At 47.6% G+C, this 23,162-nt stretch overlaps 1 protein-coding gene across 3 annotated transcripts in view; it reads right to left on the bottom strand.

Annotated features, from left to right (window-relative positions):
• Positions 1–23,162, bottom strand: part of SHANK3 (SH3 and multiple ankyrin repeat domains 3) — a 363,910-nt gene that overhangs the window by 220,931 nt on the left and 119,817 nt on the right. For all 3 annotated transcript variants that reach the window (XM_038180780.2, XM_038180783.2, XM_072035934.1), the window contains one exon: positions 13,265–13,604. In XM_038180780.2, coding sequence (XP_038036708.2) covers positions 13,265–13,604 — 340 coding nt within the window. The remainder of the gene's footprint in view (positions 1–13,264; positions 13,605–23,162) is intronic.

Genomic DNA, 23,162 nt, shown 5'->3' with positions numbered 1-23,162 from the left:
TGCTTTCCCAGGAGCAGCAGCACTCCCACCTGGCCCCACACCAGCGTGACCACAGACTGAGGGGTGAGGAAGGCTGGAAAACCTCTGTCACACAATGGCCTGTGTAACTGAGAAAGCTCACGGCAAAGCAATGGTAGAACCCTAGAATTGTCAATTTTGATTTGGAGCCAAAGTCCCGCCTGCACAACTTCCACAGCCAGAAGGAGGCAGGGCTAATTTTTAAGGCAGAGGGTATAAAAGACAATAGTATCAAGACAGGAATAACCTGCCCCCACAAGGGCATTAGTCCCTTTTAGAAATTTCCACAACATCTGACACGAGGCACTGGAATGGGTTGCCCAGAGCAGCTGTGGATGTCCCATCCCTGGAGGCATTCAAGATGAGGCCCTGGGCAGCCTGATCTGGCGGGTGGCATCCCTGCCTATGGCAGGGGGGTTGGCACTAGATGATCTGTAAGGTCTCTTCCAACCCAAGACATTCTATGGTTCTATGAGCAGTGATCCCCCTGCAACTCCTGCAGCAGCACCGCTCCTGCCTCAGCCAGAAGCCTCACTCCTCTGCATCTCCCTGGGCGCTGGGCCCAAGCCATGCCTATGGCAAGGTGGTCCACGGATTCATTACTTGATGTGCGATAATTACTTCCTTTGCAGTGTGTCATTTCACTGTTTGGTCTCTGCTTCTGTTTGATATGAGTCAGCCCTGCAGCCAGTGTCAGTTTTAAATACTCTGGACTGGCAAAACTGAAATCACCGACTGACGACCTGCACAGCATCCTTATGCCTCGGGCACCAGGCTCTGCAGTGTCTGTGAAGCAAGGAGCGCTCCCTGCTGAAGAACGCATCCCCCTTTGGCACCATGTTCAGTATTGACCGGCCTCTGCTCCACCTGCCTGCTCATCTATCATCTATAAATACAAGCGTACCTGTTAGGTAAAGGAACAGTGATGCTGTGAGAAATGCTAGTGAATTACTGTGGGGAGGGCACGATTACAAATGGGACCCTGCTCAGAACAGACTATATATTTGATGGCTCCTCCAAACCAACCATGATGTTAAATCACATCCTCCTTGTTTAATCCTGCCTCTGCAGTAACAATCCCATTCTTTGCAACATCTCTGCATACAAAGAGAGCACCTCCAGCCAATGCTCATTTGCTGCATTTGTCTCTGCCTTCACCCTGCACAGCTCTGTTCAAAGCAGGCTGCCCGACAGCACTCACAACATTCAGACTGTGCCGCTGATTGATAAAGGCAGGGGGATACCTTCTCTTCTACTTACTACCCCATCCCTTACATTGCCAAACAGACTGTTTAGTTTCTGGCAGACTCTGCATAGCGGGCAAAGCCTCTCAAGTTGGCTGCAGCGACATCCAGACTGCTGCCCTGCGCTAACAGCAGCACACTGGGCAGCGGCCACAGGTGTAGCACCAAAAAGCACAGTGCTGGGCTGGCACAGAGCTGGTGCTAAGGATGGCAGGCAATGCAGGAGGTTAATGCACAGAGACAGGCAGCAAGAGGTGAAAACAAGGGAGAGAAAGTTATCACAGCAGGGTAAAGGGACATCACCTGCAGCTGGGACTGCAAGGGTCTCAGAGATGGGAGCACAACACAGCGATTCTGCTATGTCCTGTAATGCCAGGACTGAAGTCAAGAGTATTAACTTACTCCCCCAGTGGGAAGCGCCCAGAGATCACATCTTGATGAAGCTGTAAAAAATTATTGTACTATCATATTTGGGAAAAGCAGCTGGATGCACAGAGAACATGTAGATAGCTGTGAGTTGAGAGACACGACACATTGCTATCCAGAAAATACATCACTGGAATTAGCCCAGCATGCACCAAGGCACTGCATCAGAGAAGAAAGACGAATTATCTGACTGTCTACTGCAACAGCAGCTTCTTTCTTAGTAAACCTTCACTTGGGACAGCACCGGCCACCTGCTCAAACCGCTTTACATTTCTGTCTGCTCTCCAGGTCCCTGGCGAGGATGGGCGGGCTGCTCGTGCCTGCAGAGCGTCGCAGAGCTCATTCACATTCAGGCCACTGCCTTTGCTCCTGGCCTGCTGGTCTGAGCCATACGGCCACACGGTTGCTTGTGTTTTGCCAGAAAAGCACATTGATGCTGAAACTGGTCCCGGGTCTTGCGAGGACATCCCCTCCCCAAACCTGCACGGGCCCAGAGTCACGGCCAGACCTCCAGCATGCTACAGGCATGAGGAGGGCAGTGGGGCTGTGTCTGCAGGGAGGGTGCCTTCACACCGCCAGCCCCCCGCTGGAGGAATGAGGTCTGTATTGAAAATAACCTCAGTGAGTCTGTTAGCAGAACACACAACTGGCAAGTCAAGACTAAGGAGCTCTTACACTGACACCCTGCAGCCGAAGGCAGATGCTCCTTAAAAAATTGAAAAAGGAAAGAAAGACAGCCCTGAGCAGAAATATTCTGTGGACTGAAAGGCTCAGCTGGGAGAGCAACATTGCAGGGAATGACAGAGTGGGGCCCCAGGAAGGATGTTCGTGGTTCTCTGGTGCAGCCATGGGAGTTGCCTGCCTGTGGGAGAGGCGTGGGTGCCTCCACTCAGACGCTGCCCGTGGTGCTAAGCCAGCCCCAGGAAAACATCCTCCTCACCCATCAGCTGATGGTCAAACGACAAGTGTAAATCACAAGATGCAAATCACAACAAGCAGTAACTACAATGAAGTGATTGTGAGAAAGGAAGCTGAGGGAGCTGCATGGCCTAACTAGATGCAAAGGAAAAATATCTGCTAGCTTTAAATGTTGCTTCCCCCGTTCTGCGAGGATTTTCCTCGCTGGACAAACGCTGTAGCCCCACGGCTGCCCACTTGCAGCCCTGCAGCAGCAGCTCTGCTGCCTCCCCCCTGCTGTGCTGGTGCCCCTCGTTGGGCCAGGGCTATGAGCACTGCACACTGCAGCTGGACTCAATGCCCCACCAAGTGATGGAACAGTGTTGTCTGATTATTGGCATTATTTTCTATCTCATTTTATAAATTCTGATGTTTTGTTCTGTATTTTAATGAGTGATTCCTCACCAAAAAAGCAGTGATTTTTCATGGCAGCACTGACAAGGAAGCCTGTGGGACTGCAGTTAATTTAAAATCCAGTAAAATGTAGAGGCTGTCTGAATTTCTTCCTTGCAGTACGCATTTGCCTGTACTTATCTACACACTTTATCAAACTTTGAAGTCTTACATTTTCCTCCAATATGAAATAACCAAGCTGGGGATCAGCAATGCAGAGAATCAGCGCGCGGGAGCCACAAAGACCAGCTATGGATGGTTGCAGGGACCCGCACATCTCAGGCTGTCCTGAGAGAGGAACAAGGAAGAAGCCAGGAGTGACTTGCTTGCAGTGGCAGCTCCCTGCTGTCCCTGTGAGGAAGCAGCTCTGCTGCTCAGCATGCCCAGAGCTGGGTTGGGACAAGACCAGTGCCAGGAAAAACCTCCATCGCAGGTCCAAGGATGGGCTGCCATACCTCACTGAAAGGCTGCCAGCCTGACTTCAACAGCAGTGTGATTTTTTTTGCTCTATCACTACCGCGTCATGGCTCATTTTTAATGCAGATAATTCCTTTTCTCTTAGGTCTGAATGGCTGGAGCAATCCAGATGAACCTCTTAGAATAAGGTTGCTCTGCATCGTGCCATAAGTGCCTAGTTTCCATATTAACCTCATACAAGAGGAAACCTAATGAAAGCTCTAACAACCCTTGATCACTGGCTCCAGTCAGTGGTCTGCTTGGCTTCATCCTCTTGATGCGTTTCCCATGCCCATCTCCAGTTTGGCCTTTGCTCTTCATCTCCGGCACTCATCCTGCTGTTCACAGCCCTGCACTATCAACAAGATCAAAAAGCTGAGGTGGGAAAACCCATTCTAATACATTATTTGTACATCACTGTATTATTTATAGCGTCGCATTTCAATGTTTTGGACTGGTGAAACTCAAATCCCCTTCAGTTTAAGCCACTCTCCACTCATGTAGCCACCTCCTGCTAAAAACAAGTACGTTGTGCAGCCTTGTTGACATTTCCCATCATGGAACTCTTGCTGCTCAGGGTGACACAGCTTCTTTTCCCAAATCTTTATTTTTCTGGCAATTTAGGGTTGAGAGGTCAGTAAAGGATTTTTCCTTTGAGATGCTTTCCATCCTGTCTGGTGCACCAGGACCCTCACCATAGGTGAAGAACAGAGTCTACACAAAAGTCTCCTTTGGGAAGACAGCTTCTTCTTGCTCCTGGCAGGTCATGCTGTCTTCCCTAGACCCAGATTCCCATTTCCAGTGGTCCCTTTCCTCTCAGAGAGTTTTCTAGCCCTACTGCAGGCAGCTAGATTCCCTTATTGATGAGGTCCTCTCCCAAAGGTCCTGCCTTGTTCAGCTCCTGCTGGATTGCTCCATCACCTCCTGTTTCGCCCTTAAGGATGCTACTGCTTCTGATTTTTTAGGCCTTTTTGGTGAATTTCTGTCATCCTTTTCAAATTCCCCTTCAGAATTTAGCATGGCAAGTGTTTTCAGTGTCTTGCCTTCCTCAAGATGCTGAGCCTGGTAGTACTGTTGTCATTCACTATTCCACATTTTCTGAAGTGTGGCTATTTCTGTAACTACGTGTACAGGCAGCACAAGGGCAACGTGCATCCTCTCCTCTGATGTGCTCCGGAGGCAGTGGTCCCAGGCGGGGGGGTGGTCACCAACAGAGCGTAAGCCAGCCCCCAGCACTCTCAGACTGGGGCACCAGAGCGTTTGGCTTCCACCTCCAGGCCCTTCCCCTGCTGAAGTCACCCCACCACTGGGCTTCAGCAGCACTTCTATAGTGGCACCCCCAGGCTTCAGCGCCTGGTCCCCACCACTGCTCACCTGGATTACTCCAGCCATTCAGACTTCAGCTCCTTAAACTGTGCAAAACCTTTGCAAACACTGTGCCAACCAGTCCGGACCTCACTGCCACGTCTAAGTGCTGTGTCAGATTTTATACTCCCCATTGTTTCTCCTTGCAGTACCATCATGCCAAGGCCCTCCTCCACTGCCAGGTGCTCCAGCCCACCCAGAGCAGAAGAGCTCGACATGAGGGTCCTGTAAATCCTGCACCACTTCGGAAATCTTGCAGCACCGTTTTCAGATATAAAATGTAATGTTTAAACCAACAGAAGGCAGGAAAGCCTATCAAAATGCTTTGTTACTTATTCAGATAGCGAGGCTTATTTATTGTAAGGTCTGCATGCATCATTCACTCTCTTTGCACTGCTGCAGAGTTTTGTAAGAAGGCCCTGGGTGACAGCCAGGGCAATTGCCACGGGGGTGGCCTCTGGCCCTCAAGTCCTGGAGGCAGTGTAGGCGCTTGCACCCCATCAGAGGAAAGAGCTCTGCAGGGCAGCTCAGCTCCTCGCATCTAGTCCCGTTTTAATTTTGCCCAACTAAAATAAATATTCCTGAAGATTCACTGGTGTACCAAATTGACAGCATATATCCTTATGGGAACTTCAACGCAAACAGAAAAAGCTATTACAGAGACAAACATGCCTGGCATGGCGGTAATCTTACTTGAATATTGCTCAGATTTTCTTTTAGTTTATCAAAACTTAAAAGGTGTTTGTCCTAGTTAATTCAGATGCAGCTTGGCAGACATTGAGGGGAGCAGCATGTCTCAGAAACGTTTCGTGGTGCAAGCAGTTCCTTGCATGGTTAAGGAGAGACTCTGTCCTGAGAAGAAATGCTGCCATTGCACTGTTCCTTTCCCCGGCAGCAGTTCTGCATCAAAAGCAGCACAGCCAGCAGGGCCAGGGAAAGGATTTTCCCCCCTCTACTCTGCTCTCCTGAGACCCCACCTGAAGCACCGAGTTCAACTCTGGGACCCCCAGCACAAGGAGGACATGCCCCATCCCTGGAAGTGTTCAAGGCCAGGGCCGGTAGGAGGGGTCCCTGCCCATGGCGTTGGATTTTAGTTGATCTTTAAGGTCTCTTCCAATCCAAACCATTCTATGATCCTACGATTCTGCCACAGGCAGGTGGGGGAGGAACTGGCACTGGGGTGCATGCAAGGTCTGCAGGGGGGTCCTGCCACAGCTGCCCCCAAAGACCGGTGAGACGGGAGCTTGGGGCAAGCACCAGCATCTTGGACAGGGCATGTCCTGCGGGAGGAAAATGCCAGGCTGGCAGACAGTGATACTGGGAGTGCCAGGCAGGTCCCTGGGCACACCAGGCACCAGCACCCCACGGCACAGCTCAGGACCAGTGACGGCATCCTGACCTTGGTTCCCAGCCTTGGGACTGGCCTCGACCAGGCTTCCTGCACCCAGAGCCCCAGCTCAGTTGCGCAGCCAGGAGCCCCTGGCACAGGGCAGGAGCATCCCCAAGGGATCAGATGAGGCCCTTGCCACTGTTTTATCAACAAGTTTTTGGAGTTTTCTTTTCTCCTTAAATGGGAGGGTTTGACCAGATGTTCCTTCAGACGTCCTCCAGACATTCCTTCCAATTTTAATTATTCTACAGGTCTGTAACTCCTCTGCAAGCACCCCATATTTCCTGCACAAGGTGTTCAGTCAGACAACTGGGGACTCACAGTCATTCCCATTGCACGTTTCTTCAAGAAGCACTGTCCATCTCATTCCTTAATGGTCCACTATTCCAGAACAAGGACTTGCCTTAGACAGCAGCACCATACTATGAGCAAGATATCCCCTAACTGTGTTTCACAGTTGATCCCCTGACAGTTCTTCACTGTTCCACCTCAAAATAAAACGTCATACCAGGAGTGTCAGGCACAGCACCAGTACTGCTGTACTGCTTGGAGCTCTCAGCTGTTCTGCAAACAGCACAGGAGCACTTGAAGCAGCCTGGAGACCCTAGGAGAATCCAGAGAAGTGGCGTTTGCACCACAGGCCTTCATGTTCCCTAGCACCCCCAGGGAATTATTTTTGCTGCAATAGGGAGGCATGCTACATCTGAGAAGCAGAGGGGACTCAAATTAGCAGATGCTGACAAGCTGAAAACCAAGACACAGAAGAGAGAATGAAACAGATTGTGGCAATTTCTTCTCAAATCCCTGATGCAGGTAGAATAAATCAAATGGCTCTAACCCTTTCAGAAGTCAGGAAGGTAAAACAAATTGTCTAAGGCATTTAATAAATAAATAAATAAACCAGTGACTTAGCAGTTAGGGCAAAGATCTCATTCACATTGCTGAGGAAAAAAAAAAAAAGGCCCTGGGAATAGAAAAATCAGTTCACACTGTTAAAAGTAATATTACAAAAAAAAAAAAAGAAAAAGAAAAAAAAGAGAGAGAGAAATAGGGACAAGGCATTTGTTTTATTAAACCACCCAAGGAGAGGTCAAGAATATTAGAAATAAAATCCCCAGGTTGTGGTTGATGCAATAACTGCAGTTTTAGCAATTTCAGAAGGATATTTGTTCAAGGTGGCAAAGCTCCAAGAATCTTCAGGGGAGGTGCTAGGAAAGGATGCTCTCTCTATTTACTTGCAGCTGAAGAGTAGTGAGCTCATTGCAGTCTGCCTGGAGAGTCTCTCTGAACAACACTCTGCCCGGGACTCTCTGTCCACACGGCAGCCAGTCACACATTAGCAATTCACATTTTCTTTTTCAGAGATGCTCACAGACAGGACCAAATCAGAAGGTATTTCAAAGAATGGGTAGGATAATCCTTGCTTTTCTCAGCATGTGTCCTGCTCTCTAAACATATGCCATGGGCAGCCATCAGCCAAGACACCGGGCTTGGCAGCTCTCCATTCTGATCCAGTATGGTGTCTTTTGCTACGCCCCTCTGATGCTAGATTAGGGGACTTAAGGATAATAAGAGATGGCATTTATCTGGAGATCTCCTAGGTAAGGAGCAGGACACTGACTGTCCAGAAAGCTCTTGGACTACATTCGTGACAATTTATTTGTATAGAGAACATGAAGAAAAAAAGATATAGTGGCTCGTTAAGCACTTTGATTCCAAGTGGCTGAAAACATGAAGGCAGAGGTAACATTGATAGGAATGATCACAAAATGGTAAGTGTTCACGGAAAGGAGGAGAAAGGTAGGAAAGGAGAGAAACAGGAGTGATTGCTATCACACACACAAAAGAACAAAAATCCAGAAGACACAAGCATGACAAGAAATGTCACTATGGAAAGAAGCAAGAAAAACAAGAAATCATTCTGTAAATACACTGACTGAGAAAAAGATCCCAGGAGTTGCTGGTAATTATTGGTGTTCTCTCGGGTAACTGCAGATGGAAAACTTCCAACGGATGACACTAAAAAGACCAATGTACTTAATATTTGTTAGTCTTTAAATAAGCCTTTAATACAAAGATCAACTGTGAAATGATGTGTATCTTTTCAGAGGCAGACAGGTAAGATCTCACCTGGAAACCAAAAGCAGAAATTAATTAAGAATATTTGGATAAGCCTGACTATACATCTACTAGGAAGTTTAAGAACAGATTGAAGCAATCTAAGAACACTTAAGCTCATCTTTGAAGGCTCACATTATATAGAACATGTCCCAGAAGCATGGAAAATAGCAAATTGCCAAAAAGCAGAAAAAAAAAGAGCTAAAGAAATGCTGTAACTTCAGTTCCTAGGGAACACAAACAAACAAACAAACAAACAAAACAAAACCCACATTGGAACAAATAACAAACCAAAGTATTTTCCCTTGTCTAGGAGGAAGTGATGCAGTAACAGTAAGAAGGGATTTGTCAAGGACAGACCATGAGAGGTGCTGGCAACCAAGAAACAGTCAGATGCTTTCCTTTGGCTTCTCCCCCCTGTTCCACAGCTGCCCTGGGAAACAGCTGAGATCAGACTGAGAACTTGCCCTGGTGATTTGCCAATGGTCCAGATGGGTAGGGGTGCCAAGGGGTTATGAAGGGGCTATCGTAGGTTGGGGTCACTTTTAGCATAAGGAATGATGGATTGGAGAAGATCCTTAACAAATCTACAGGTAGGACAAAGGGCCTGGCAAATATCCCAAAGTCCAGCAAAGAACAAGGCTGGGATTTATATGGAGCCTGATAAACTGAAGGTACTAAATCTATGCAGGAGCCATCAGATGCAAAAGGATTCAGATAGGGAAACACTTGATATGTAGTGGGTTTTGAAGGAGGAAAAAAAGTGGAGGCTATCACACGCTGAATGTGAGTCATACATCACACCATTTCATAAAATGCAGTGTTATGAGCTATCAAAAACACAGCCTGAAAAACATGCAATGTAATTCTGCTGCTGCACTCCTCTGCTGTCCTGCACCTGCTCTGGGCACCGCACTGTCAGCAAGGAATTGGGCTGGCAGGAGGCTGCAGAGGAGCAGTGGCAGCTCTGGGAAAGCCGCAGGGAAAGCTATGGGGAAAGGCAAGGCAATGGGGGTCGACAGCCAAAAGAAGAGGTGACACTGAGGAAAACGCCGCAAGCAGTGTTCAGTGTACACAAAGTTTGTGCAAGGGGGACGCAAGCCAGGTGTTCCCCATACCGAGATTCAGCATGGTATGACAACCCAGGAGAAATATCAGGTGTGAGAGACCTCCCTAGTGGTGAGGACAGATGGACACGGGGAAGGGGAAAGCCCAAGGCACATCTGTCCCTGGGGCTTCCTGTGACCAGGCAGGATTTGTCACACAGGTTGGTGTGTTAGACCCTTCTTGTCAGTTCTCTCTGTTCGCCCTGGGGACCGGCACCAGGGCTTTTGGGGTCAGAGCCAACTGCATCAGCAACTTCCTCTACCCCCCACTTTCCCCAGCCCAAGCTTCCTCCCAGCAGCAGGCTGCTAGCTCAGGGGTAGCCAGCCACCAAAAGGCATTTCAGACATGCCAAGCAAGGCTGTCCCAAGCCACACGGAGGTGGATTAACCTCTGGCATCATGCAGGTCTGCCCTACATAAACACACACGCCTGTCCTCCAGGACCAGAAGTGTGCTCTTGTTCAGCCTCCCCAGCTGACCAGGGCCTCAGCCTCCTGCAGACCTCCACATGAGGAGACCCATGGACCATCGGAGAACTCAGCCACCAAAGTCACTGCCATGGCTGAAGCCTCAAGAGCAACACAGGTCAACAGCTGCTGCTGCTTCCAGCACAGCTGAATGCCAGCACTGCTGGCCAGCCCACAGGCACTCACGGTGCTTGCGTGCATCACTCCTGGAAAACATGAAACACTAAAGCTAAACCAGTCTTCATCTAAATTATCTTTGCCATCCTGAATATATTTGCAAAACAATCAGAATTTTGCTGGCAGACTTCTCCCTCAGAATAAAGAATTCCAGGGCACACACTGAAGGCATTGAATTTTCTTAGTATTTACTCTGATAAAAATCTGACCCAAAATCAATTTGTCTGCAAGATTTTTCAAGGAAGATGCATGAGGACTGCATGTGTTTATGGATGTCTTGTCACTTACGACAAAGAAAAGGCTTTCTTGTTGGAAAAGAAAACATCACTTGGAACTGAGTATTCAGATGAGCCAGGGATCCCCACACTGCTGTTCCCTAGCCCCGGAGTAAATAAAAGCTGTCAAACAAATGCACTGGGAACAGACTGGGAGAGCTGTAAGGCCAAACAAGTGAAAGAAATACTGGGTCAAACACAACACAACTATTAGTTAGCTGCTGTTAAGCACTAGTTATCCTATAGCTCATACTGAACAGCAGTGGTGCGTGCAAACTTCTATGCAACTTAATATCAGACAATGCAATCTGGAGATCAGCACCCACCCAGCCATCTCACGGGGGGGTGGTGATGTGGAACAGCCGCAGGAAGAGGTACACGGTACTATTGACACCGTGGCCTGGCATTCGCAGCTGGGATGAGGGTGGTGGCATGCTGGAACCACACCGACCACGCTCTGTGCAGCCCTGCATGGGAATGTCCCTTTCACCCTGCCCTGCTCACAGCCCGGGGCAGCTGAGCCCTGTCCAACAGAAAGAACACAAAGCAACGCGTGCGAGTGGCTGTTGGGCTCAGATCCCACTGCCTGACTCAACAGACATTTCTTCTCTGCCCCTTTGACTTCACATCTTGTGTTTCTCACGTTACCAAGACCACCCCTGTATGACCCTGACAGCTCTGACATGAGCAGCATGTACAAGGTGTTGAGCATGTAGATTGCATGTGTGAGCTTCATTTGCCCCAAGCTCAGTGCTATGAATCTCACAATACTCCTATACCTAAAAAATGATACAAGCATCCAAAAAATTTGAATAAATTGTGGTTTTATATACCTTTTATGAAATGCATGCGGCTAGGAAAAATTAAGTCAATTACAGCAATCCTGTATAAATTTGCACAAGCAGGAAACAGAAGACAGGGCAGATGCTTGCTCCAACAGTGCTGGCAGTAGGACTGGAGAGGTGGCCGCCTTCCTGTGCTCCTCACTATGAGCTGGCCCTGCTGGGGGAGGCTTGAGCCTTCACCATGTTGCCCCCTCCTCCTTGTTGCCATCAGGGGCTCCAGGTAATTTTGAGAATAGCTCCAAAAGCTTATTGATTATAAAATCCCATAGCATTATTTTACCCACACCAGCCTCCTGATGTTTTTACAAACATACTGTACTTCTGGCTTTAGCAAGTTCCCGAGGCAGTGAATTCCAGAGCTAACTGCAGGGTGAAAAAAAAGTCTTGTACTGGTTTTCAGTTTTCTTGCCATTAATTTCATTGCACACTCCTTTTTCCTTATGCCATGAAAAAAAAAAACACAGAAGTTCCCTATTTCCCTTTTATAAACCACTCAGTATTTCCAATATTTTTAACATATTTCCTCCTATTCATCTCGTTTCTAAGGTAACAATCCTGCTCTTCTACGTCTCTCTTCAAAGCAGAATTTTTTTTTCATTCCTGATGATTTTTGCTGCATCTCTGAGACCCTTTGACTCACTCTGTTCTCACTCACTCACTAGCAGTGCTCACGCTGGTGCGTAGCACTCGAAGGTGTCATCATAGATTTTAGCCATGGCATTAAACTATTTTCCACTTTATCATTCACCACACTCTTTAGGTGATCTAATATCACTGCATTTTGTACTGAAGCTGAACGTAGAGCAGAGGTTTCCAACGAACTCCTTAGAAAACAACCTGCAACTTTTCCCAAGTTAAACTGTTAATTAGGAATCCTACCAGGTAATTTAGTAGTTCCTTTTTTTTTTTTCCTTCTAGTAGCTATTTTGCATTTATTTTCATTATTTTGTATTCACCAACATGTTTCTTTTTCCCCAATTTCTTTAAATCGCCTCAAAGGGCCTCAAAGCTGTTTCTGGTATGGAGCTAATGTAAACAACTGTCATCTGCAGACTGGTTCTTCACTGCTCAAACCCTTTTCCTGGTCATCAGTAAACACAACCATAGCCCAGACCTGGCACTTGCTCTTCAAACTCCTGCTCTGACCTCCCAGTATTAGAATTTCTTGTTAGCCCCTTTGAGCAGATGTTTTTCACCAGACATGGCTGCAGTCAGTCTTGCCTCTCTAACAAAGGACTTGGGGAAGCAAAGCCTGAACCCCAGTCCTCACCAAAGGGACCCTTGTCAACCACCACTCTCCAGCAGCAGTTATCCTCAGGGAGGTCTCTGCTGTCTGAGATAACCAGCAGTTATCCCCCTAAATCAGCAACGGGGTCCATGCCTCGACTTCCACTCAAAGGTAAGCACCAGCTGTGACAAGTGGTCTCAGAGCTGGAGTTCACCTTGCACTTGGCCAGTGAATGGCTGGGGAGCAGCAGGAGAACCAAGAATCACTCCCACACATATTGGATGCTGAAATCATCTGCAGCACCATGAATGCCTTCCCGTGCTGACTAGTGGGTGACCGTGCCCAAGTGGGTCCGACAGAGCAACCGGCTGTGCAGGTAGACACAGAAGGCAGCGATAACAGCAAGTTGGCTTGGATGCATTAGGTGTTGGCTTATCTGCAATATGCCACCTCGAAGTATTAGTTTTCAAGATGCATTCATTGTCATAGCAACAACAAGTGCAACATGGAATTGATGTACTTACCATCCTTCTGAGACGCAAAATTAGACTGAGGGCTGGGGAGCAGATTGAAGAAAACAGCCCCCACAGCGCTTGCACCAAGCCCCGGACAGCCCCACTCCCTGCAGTGCTGGGGTGGGGAGATGCAGCCCTGTACCAGACTGCACCAGCCTCCCTGCTTCTCACCTGGGGTCCCAAAGGCACCCAGCTCCATGTGGGTATGGGGTTCCCATGGGTGCTGATGCCCACAACAGCCACGGCACGAGTCAACCTTGATTTGCCTCCCCCTGGCCCCTTACCTGGCCTTGCCACGGCTGCTCCTCCGGAGCGTGGGCAGGTCGGCCTCCTTCTCCTCCTGCACGCGCTGCAGGGATGGGGAGCGGCTGTGGGCGCTGCGGGTGCTGCTGGAGCTGGCCAGGCTGCCGTCCCCACCGCCGGCCCCTGCTGCAGCCTCCTGCATCTGCACCAGCAGCTGGGGAGGCAGGCTGCGCAGCGAGGGCACCGGTGAGTAGGACGCCCGGCTCTCCGCCTTCAGGTTGTTGTCGCTGGCCGAGCGCTGCAGCATGCGCGGTGAAGAGAGGCCGCCAGCACCGAGGATCCGTCTCCGCTTTGTATAGCTGGGAGTTTCTCTGAAAGGCACTGCAAAAGAGGCAGGAAAGCAGCATTAGCTACCCAGGACAACGCTGGTGTTGGTCGGTCACGCTGGAGCAGGAAGATGGTGGCAGAGAAGGAGCACAGAGCTGGGGCAGGAGTGGGAGCACAGGAACAGCCATAGCAGATGAGGACGTGTCTCCATCTGCTTCCAGCTTCCATCCCAGCAAGACACCCAGAGCACACTGCTCTCCTCAGGGAACATCTGCAGGCCTGGGAGCACGTGGAGCCAGCGATTTAGATGGCTTGGCAGCCATCTTGGGCTGAGAGTTTGGGGAGAGTTTGGAAGCAGTGTCTGGAAAAGCATCAAGGCACCCTGTGGGGGCACACAGTGATGGTGAGGGTCAGGGCCACCAGCTTCCAGCCCACCTCCAGCTACCACTCTGGTTTGGAGGTGGTAACACAAACACAGGACATTGTTACTGGCCATGATCCTGGCCATCAGTTACTGCTCTGTTCTGGAGGTACAATAGGCCTAAATCATGCTTCAGGCATGTGCTATCTCTAAGCCTCAAAAATGTAGTGTACAGAATAAACCACCAGCTACACTCTGCCCTTCCTGACCCTGTAGCTAACTCTTACCGGTGTCTGGAAGAACCAGACCTCACAAAGGCACCTGGAGATGCCAACTCCTGCTTCCACCAGCAGCTCTGCAGAAGGAGGAGGAGTGGAAATGGAAAACTTCCTGTAGACGCAGAGGGATGAGCACTCTGCTGCAGACGTGGCACATGCACTCTGTGGAGCTGGAGTGTTGCAGAACTTAGGTCAGGAAAGACATATTTTCCTGAAGTCTGTTCAGTGAATCCATTTTCATTCTGAAGTTTAATATGCTTAAAGTTTGCCTCACATTTGTGAATGCCTTCAGCAGGGAACACGTAGTCAACAATATCCGCTTGTTTCATAGAATATCCCAAATTGGAAGGAACCCACAAGGACCATCAAAAAATCTGACTCCTGGCTTTGCAGAGGACTACCTAAAATTTAAACCACCTGAGAGCATTGTCCAAATATTCCTTGAACTTTGGCAGGTTTCGTGCCGTGACCACGAAGGCTGTTGCAAACTCAGTGACGAAAGCAAGGGGATACTTAAAACACAGCATCTGATGCACTGCAGAGATCTTCTCCACCACAAAGTTCTCCTGCACTCCTGATGAAAGGCATACTCAGAAGTGGTGTGATCCCACTAACAGGGGACTGCACAACTTCACCTTTCCAAGACTACTCCTTCCATGGTAACTTGTACCTGGTGTGCAAACAGGTGCTGAACCCTGAGCACACTTTAACTACCACAGCCAACAGGCTTCAGAGGAAGGGACTGGCCAGGTATCTGAACAGGACATTGCCTGACATTTAGCAAGGTCTCTCACCCTGTTGAACTGCTGACTGAATGCCTTCAAAGCACTTTCCAGCTGTGCTGCACAGCTACACTTGCAATATTTTTCTGAGGAATAATTTAGGTTCAAAGTACAAGAATTTCAGGATCCTGTAAATCTTCTTGTTGTCATAGCAACTCGATGCATTTGTTCTCTGATGTCCCAACCACGTGGCGGGGGATTTCTGCTGGCAGCCTCTGTGCTCCCTACAGCGATTCAGCCCAGCTCCCAGCCCAGCACCAGATCAAGATGTCCCTGCACCTCTGCCCATGGCTGCAGCACTGCAAGTGCCTCACATCCAGGCCACCCCACAGGAAAAACAGGTCAAAATGGAAACCCAGAAGGAACAAGAGATATCAGATGGAAAGATGCAACGTCTAGGCCACATAAAATATGCTGTGGATTCAGGTGTGCGGGAGTCTGCAGGGCTGTAGCAAACAGGACTCACTAACCTGTAGCCAGCCCCATCAATGCAATACACTTGAGCTGAAGCCAAAGTCAAAGTCAGGGCTAACTACTACCCTTTCAAAGGCAACACTGAGCATGTTTGGCCGACAAGGACTGCCAGCCTGAGTTTGGTGTCATCCAGACATTTTATTTTGTACTATATCACCTCTCATAGAAAACCACTTTAAAAAATCAGAGAAGCAAATATTAAATGGATGCATATCACAGTAACTGACAGATTTAAAAATTATTAGAAATTGGAACTAGTCACTGGAAATGCAAGGAAGTTCCTTGCTAGTCTCTAATACCTGTTTTCAAACCAAAGCAATCCATGCACTTCAAGCGTCGTTCTTGAAAAACAAACAAATAAACAAACAAAAAAGAAAAAAAAACAACAACAACAACAAAAAACAGAATTACTTAATTACTTTTAGTAAAATAAGTGTTGAATGCCAACTAATGATGAAAGCACATCAGTTAGTGGCATGAATACATTTCCAAACTGAAGGCCAAGGCAAATAGCAATGAGTACACCCATGGTGTGCTTCCAGGAACCCAAAACATAGGTGAAACTCAGTGATTATGGGACTGTAACCTGCGAAAGGTTGTGAACTCACAGTGGCTGTCAACCAAACACAAGCTCAGTGCAACTCTGCCAGGAACAGAGTTAATCTGAGCTCATTACATCTAAACTGGGGAACAGCAAAGCCCCAGAGAGGTGATCTTAACAGTGCTCTATCAGGAGGCAATGTCACAGCTGGAGAAATGCAAGGTTTGGAACCACACCATATTAAACTTTGCTAGACTGAAAATATCAAGGAAAAAATCAAGATCTAGAAGAATGTGCCTGGCAAGCTCTTTGCCTGTCTTGGACAAAACCAGGAGCAGCAGTTAGTCTTTTGCAGACAGCTAGGGCTACTGGAGCTCTGCACCAGCCAGTCAGGCTGAGTATGCACTGTGCTTCCCCTGCGCACGCATGGCCTCATACTTTACTACAAGGAGGCCAAAGCAGTCACCAAGTGCATCAGATCTGCAGCCACAGCCCAGCCGCGGCACCAGTGCGGTCACCACTCTTCTGTATCTGGCTGGGCTCGGCATCATTGGTCCTGGCACCAAAGCCAGAAAAAAAAGGAGGAAAACAAGAATACAGCAATGAAAACCTCAGACAGCAGGAGACAGTCTGGTTTGCTTTGGTGCACTTTATAAATTAATTATTAGTGTCTAGATATTAACTGCTTAGAAAAATAAAAAAACAAACAAACAACAACAACAACACAAAAACATTGCTGTATGTTGAAATAATTGTGTACAAGCTCACTGTAAAACTATCTCGTTGGCAAGCTGCTTTTACTCAACTGAACTAGGACTGGCAGAACTTGGCCAGAGTTGTGCAGTAGGCATGGTCCCTCATGAGAAAAATAAATAAATAAATCCGGGCAATAATCTGGAAAAAAAAAATCTGGAAAACATTGTTAGCATTCAATATAAGAGAAAAGGGGGAAAATTTGAAAAGCAGCGACTTATCTTGCAAGTAAACAAAGCAGCACATCTGACAATGGATCCTTTCAGTCTATGTGAGATCTCTGATCCTGGTAGCCTTAGCTTAACTGAGAAGTAGCAGAAGCCTGAACTGCAACCAGCACGGACATCGCTCCAGGAGATGTGGAGTGGTACAGACTTTGCTCTGAGATGTTCACAACAAGCACCAATTATTAGGCAATGAGACATAAACAGGTTGCTCAAGGACTCCCTGGTGAAAGGGAAGGCACTTTATAATTTCTGACACAGGTCAGGGTGAATTCTTTAATTTAGGCTGTCAAATTAATCACCTGGTTACCCATTTCCACGCTCTCCACAAGCACAGTCATCACCTTACATATGCAAAGTGCTCACTCCCAACACCAAAATTATAGAATCCACTGTAAAAACAGCACAAAACATAACCACTGTCTCAAATTCACATCAGAGATGAAGAGCAGCAGGGCTGCAGAAAAAAGTCCAGGACCGCTCTGCTACTCACTAATCCATTTATCATAACATCAAGCGTAAGAGTCCCTGAATTACAGCATAACATAGCATTTACAGGAGTAAATAAGAAGCTGTCCAGGTCACATAATAGACTGCAAAGGCAAGGTTTCCTGACTGTTTAACTCTAGAATTGTGTTAAGAGAATGGTATGACAGCTGCAAAGGCAATCTCTTGACAGACAGGAAGATACCTGCACTGACTAATTTTAACGTGTTCCCCAGCACACAGTAACTGCACGTGAGGTGAGATCAAGACAGTTTACTTCACTTGCCAAAGTGCAATTTAGGGGCAAGGGAGTCACAAGTCCAGACGATGAGTGAAAAAAATTGCTTTCCAATACTATCACAGGAGCAGAGACTTTTATATGCCACACATGCACACCGTGTGAAGTTCCATAGGTTCTCAGGTGTCCAGCATGCCCTGATGTCTCCTGGCCAAGGCAGCTATACCCCAGGGCACCTACCCTGGCACATAGGGGACAGCTCAGGGGACTCAGCAAAGACCTTGGGAGACTCAGTGCAGAGGTACTGCTGATAGAAATCTGCCTGCTCCAACTTTAGTGCCTAGCCTCTGGAGCCTAGACTGCCTGTTTCTGGGTCGCTGTGCAGCTGGGAAGGCAACTGGAGCAAGACCAGTTTCTACAGAGAGGTTAGTGAACCAGGGATGATGACACCTGGCCTGGAAAGCTTGGCTTTAATTGAGAACACAGATGAGCACACATCCAGGCAGTTTCATAGGAGGATGGCAATCAAAGGAACACAGCTATTGCTTGTATGAACAGTATAGGACTTTTCCCTCCAGATACTCCAGAGATTCTTCAGAGCCCTCATCTAAACACAGACTTACATCCAGCCAGTCTGGATGCCATGCCACATAGATACACGCAAGCCTGGGTCTGCTCTCACGACAGCAATTAGATATATTCAGAGAGATACAAAAACATGTTCGGCTGTGCTATGCAATGAGATGAAGACAGCAAGGGAGACAAAATCTGTTGCATGTGGCAGAACCGTGGGAGAGAAAATTGTGCCTTGGCCAGATGGCAGAAAGGACAGAAGAGATACCCACATTGCACAGGGAGGTGTGCTGAGGCAGATCCATGGGATGGACCTCAAAATGGACGAGCTAATGGTAGAGGCTGTTTGGTGTTGAAGGGTACTATGGGTGCACTTATTTGCACAAGGAAGTCCAGCAGAAAATCAGCACTTGGCACAGGCACAAAGACAACAAAGGTACCAGGAATATGTCCAGGGGCTGCAGCAGACAGAAGATTGAGGCCACCATGCACTTGAGGCAGTGACACAGGCAGCTGTGCAAAGGACAGGAAAGTGATTGTCCGGTTCTACTCTGCACTGCTGCACACAGTCCTTGAGGTGAGGCTGCACTTTTGGGTATCACATATAAGAAGGACGTAAAACTGTTAGAGCGTGCAAACAAGGGCTGCAAAGATGGTGAAGGGCCTTGAGGGCAAGAGGTATGAAAAGCAGCTGAGTCCACTTGGTTTGTTCAGCCTAGAGAACAGGAGGCCTCATGGCGGCCTGCAGCTCCCTCAGGACGGGAGTGGAGGGGCAGGCGCTGAGCTCTGCTCTCTGGGGACCCATCTGACAGGACCCAAGGGAACGGCATGGAGCTGGGACAGAGGAGGGTCAGGCTGGGGGGTAGGGGGAGATTCGTCACTGAGAGGGTGATCAGGCATTGGGACAGGCTCCCCAGGGCAGTGGTCATGACACCAAGCCTGATGGAGCTCAAGAAGCATTTGAGCAACACTCTTGGACATATGGCTTTATTTTGGGGTGGTCCTGTGTGGAGTCAGGATTTGGACTTGATGATCCCTGTGGATCCCTTCCAACTCAGGATATTCTATGATTTTGTGATTCAATGAGAGCTGCACTTCCAGCAGAGCCTTGCTCCGTACTGGGAGCTCACCAGGGAGCCTTTACTGCTGTTTTTAAAAAGGCCTTTTCTAGGAGCAGTAAGCAGGAGACCAACAACTCACACATGTGATTTGCTGTTTACTTCTCTCCCTGGTGGAGCACTGCATATTGAAAAACAAAAATCTGGGGGAAACCCGGCACTTCTTTGGGAGATGAGTGAAAGAGAACTTCCTGCTAGGGCTGAAAATGCTGAATTAACCATCACTCTTTGTTTTAAGCAGCATGTGTCAGAGGCTCTGGCTATCTAACAGAGAAAAAAACAGAACAGCCACAAGCTTGCAACAGCCAAATGACGTGTAATGACATCTAGGTCTCTAGAATGCACAATAATCCCAGGCCCATTTACTGTCTTAAAAGCACAAGAGGACACGTCTGCCAGGTTGTCCTATGGGACAGCAGGGTCTCAGCTACCATACAGGTGCCAGTGAGGATGCTGAGGTCCTGTCTGGCTGCACTGGCTCTAACCCTGAGGGCCAACCATCTCCAACATTATGACACAGCTTCATTCAAACAAAAAATTGGGTCACTCAGCTTTACAGAGAACTTAGTTGTCTTCTGATCAGAAGCACATTAAGCAAGGTATCCATCAAAGGTATCCAACATGCTGCTCTCCCCACTGCATCCACTGAGTGAGCCTTGACTTGTCACCGAGACATAACTCTGCCCCATTCCCTGCCAGTCACTCTCATACTAGTGCGAAAGAGACTGAAATCATGCTCTTTACTACAAAGATAGCTGGAAAGGAGGACTGGAGAGGGCTGCTGGCAGGCTCTCCTGCTGGAGATCTCTTGCAGGACACTAGATGTGTGTTCATTGATCCAAGGACTCCCCAGCACCAGAAGGTGGTGGCACTCCACCCTGTCCCCTGGGCCCTGCCCACAGCATGCTCCAGTATATCATGCATGACCTCCCAGAGTCCAGGCCAACCTGTCAGCCAGCTTATCTCAACAGCAATGTGGACAGCAGTGGGTCAGTGAGCCCAGCGCAGGCAGAGGGATGGGGTCACTGTTCCCTGCGGGAGTGGGAAGACCAGGCTGGGGGAGCCCAAGGCATGCTTTGGCTAGTTCTATAGGCAGCAAAGCCAGCTTCTCACTGCACCTCAAACTACCTGAAACTGGCAATAATAATAAACTGCTGAGCCTGAGCTGCAGCGACCAGGTGCAGAGACAGGATGGTTTCAGCCTGCTGTGAGGCAGCCAGTTCTAGCAAAGGCTTCCTCTTCCCAACCCCCAAACCCACTGCTCCCAGTGGGGAAGGGAGGGAAGTGAGAGCAATAAAAAAAAAAAAAAAGCACCAAAAAACAACTTTGTGCAGCTCATACAATCAGCTTTGAAGATTCTTTTCTATACCTTCTCAAGAGTTTAATCAAAGTGTGTTTACTGGGTTTCTCGCAGCAAAATGAATCACTTCAGTTACCATGACAGCGCTGCTCGAAGAAGCACAACCGTGCTCCAGCCAGCCTGGTTAATCTGACACTTCCGTGTTTGCTTTTGCCCTCCACAAGGAGAAATGCATGGCTCTTGGGTTGAAAATGCCTCTTGCTGCTCAGGTGTGGTAGGAGCAGGGCGTAGCCAGGGTTCCCCAAGGAGTTCTGGGCTCCGAGATGCTGCACTGTCACTGGGCGGCACCTGGACCACGCTCCAAACAATCCCAAGCTTCAGGCTAATGAACCAAAATGTAATCAACACTCTGAGGTTATTTAGAGATTTACTGGCTTGATGTTAAATATTCATGTAAAAGAGTAAAAGAGCACGAAGTGCAAATGTCTCCACAGTTCCAAGCTGAGAGGCCACATTTACATTTTAATAGTGGAAAATTACAAAGCAGAACGAAGAAGGCACATAGCATCTCCCCTCATGTGGCACACTGACGCTCAGGCTTCTCTTCCATGCAGGAGAGAGAGGATACTCCAAGAGACCTTTCAGGTATTTTTTTCCAGGAATGAAAACTAAAGGAAAAGTACACAATGATCAGGCAGACCAGAGCCACCCCCTTAGCTCCAGCAAGGTAACTGCTAATTTACCTCACTACTGAGAAATAGTGCACTGATAGGAATTGGAGTCAGTTCCCCCCCCCCCACAAACCTTTTTAATTAAAAAAAAAATCATCCTCTAATGATTTCTTCAGTCATCTACATTTGCCTCTCAATTACCCATTCTCATGTTCTCATGTGATGCTTCATCCCTGGACATCGCCCCTCAGAACTACCCCCTCCTACCTCACTCCTCCATCTCAGTGCAGGTCTTTTGCCCCATCCCACTCAAGAGTGTCAGCCCCATGTAGCTGGGGACAGATGTCTCTCTGCATTTGTAAAACTTAAATTGAAACTGCTAAAAATACATTTTAATCAAACTTGCTAGCTTTTCTCTACAAACTGTCCTCAAATGTGCTTCCAATTCACCTGTGAGTAGTACATGATATGAGATTGTCAGACTTTCTCTTCAGACAATATTTATCAGCCTGATGCATATCATAACCGGAAGATTTTCCTTGCAAGAATTTTCATTCCTCTGCTTCTCCTTGTCATATTCAGAACATTTAGCGTCCTGCTTGGACTCTTAGGCCACTGCTCAAATCCCCACAGAGGAAATCCTGGCAACTGCATAGACCCGTTACAGGAGTGGCAAAATGATATTAACAGTGATGACCAGAAAATCAGAAGCATCAAACAAGTATTTCTGATCTATATTTGAAAATAATTCCTATACATACCTCCATACCATCAAAAATGCACCCAGAAGGTTAAAACTTCCCCCCACAATTCCAAGGATAGCAGTAACAGATGTTTATTCAGTTATATACGTTCAAATTAGCGGGTCAAAAGCTTCTGCAGCAATGTTCAAAAGAATTTGCCATACAACTCACTGAATCATTGGCCTATATCTATAATACTCTTTAAAATGTGTCAGTGGATAGGGAGGCAGTTTTGAAAGGGTCAGCAGGATTATTCAGATAACCACAGAAAGCATAGCTTTATATCATTTCTAGGAAAGGACTAGACACACTGAAACAGGACACTTAACAATTGAAAAATAAAGCATGAGAATTTAATTTATGTCACCCAAGATGGCTTTAAGAACTCAAATCTCACTGACAAAAATAATAAGCTTGGGTGAAACCACTGACTTCACTGTAATGATACTGATTACATGCTACCACTTGTCAAGATACTAAGGCAGATTTTAACTGACAGTAAGACAAAATAATCAATCATTAACGAAGAGCAACAATTGGGAATATTTCCAATATTATCCAGTAAGCCAGTTCTTGTTACAGTAATATTTATATTTTTACCTTTACCAATGACCTCTCTATATATGGACGTATATACGGTAATATATATACACATTATAGACATACACAGATCATTGACAATAAAACTGCAGGTGATGCCATGGCTGGTGCAATAGCATATGGGAGAGGGTGCTGACACAGTGGAATCTCGAGCATTTGTTAAGATGGGATCACCTGAACACATTTCATTACCTCCTGATGCAAGACAAAGCAGCTGGGAAACACAAACATAGGTTATACAGTACAGAACTGTTCCTTGAAAAAGAGCTCCTTTCAGAGAGACTGAAACAGGCCAGTGATTCCTGACACAAACCACCTACAGACAAGCTCCAAGACCAATGCAGTGAGCAGAAAAGCTAACATAACCACTAGATGTATCAGTCCCTGAAAAAGGGTAGCACAGTCTGTTCATCCATAAGGTTATTATGGAAAAATGCATCGGAATGCAGTCAACATTGCTAAAAAGAACG

The sequence above is a fragment of the Anas platyrhynchos genome, chromosome 1, assembly GCF_047663525.1.
Source record: "Anas platyrhynchos isolate ZD024472 breed Pekin duck chromosome 1, IASCAAS_PekinDuck_T2T, whole genome shotgun sequence".
Lineage (NCBI taxonomy): Eukaryota > Metazoa > Chordata > Aves > Anseriformes > Anatidae > Anas > Anas platyrhynchos.
This window is presented reverse-complemented; position numbering and strand designations above follow the sequence as displayed.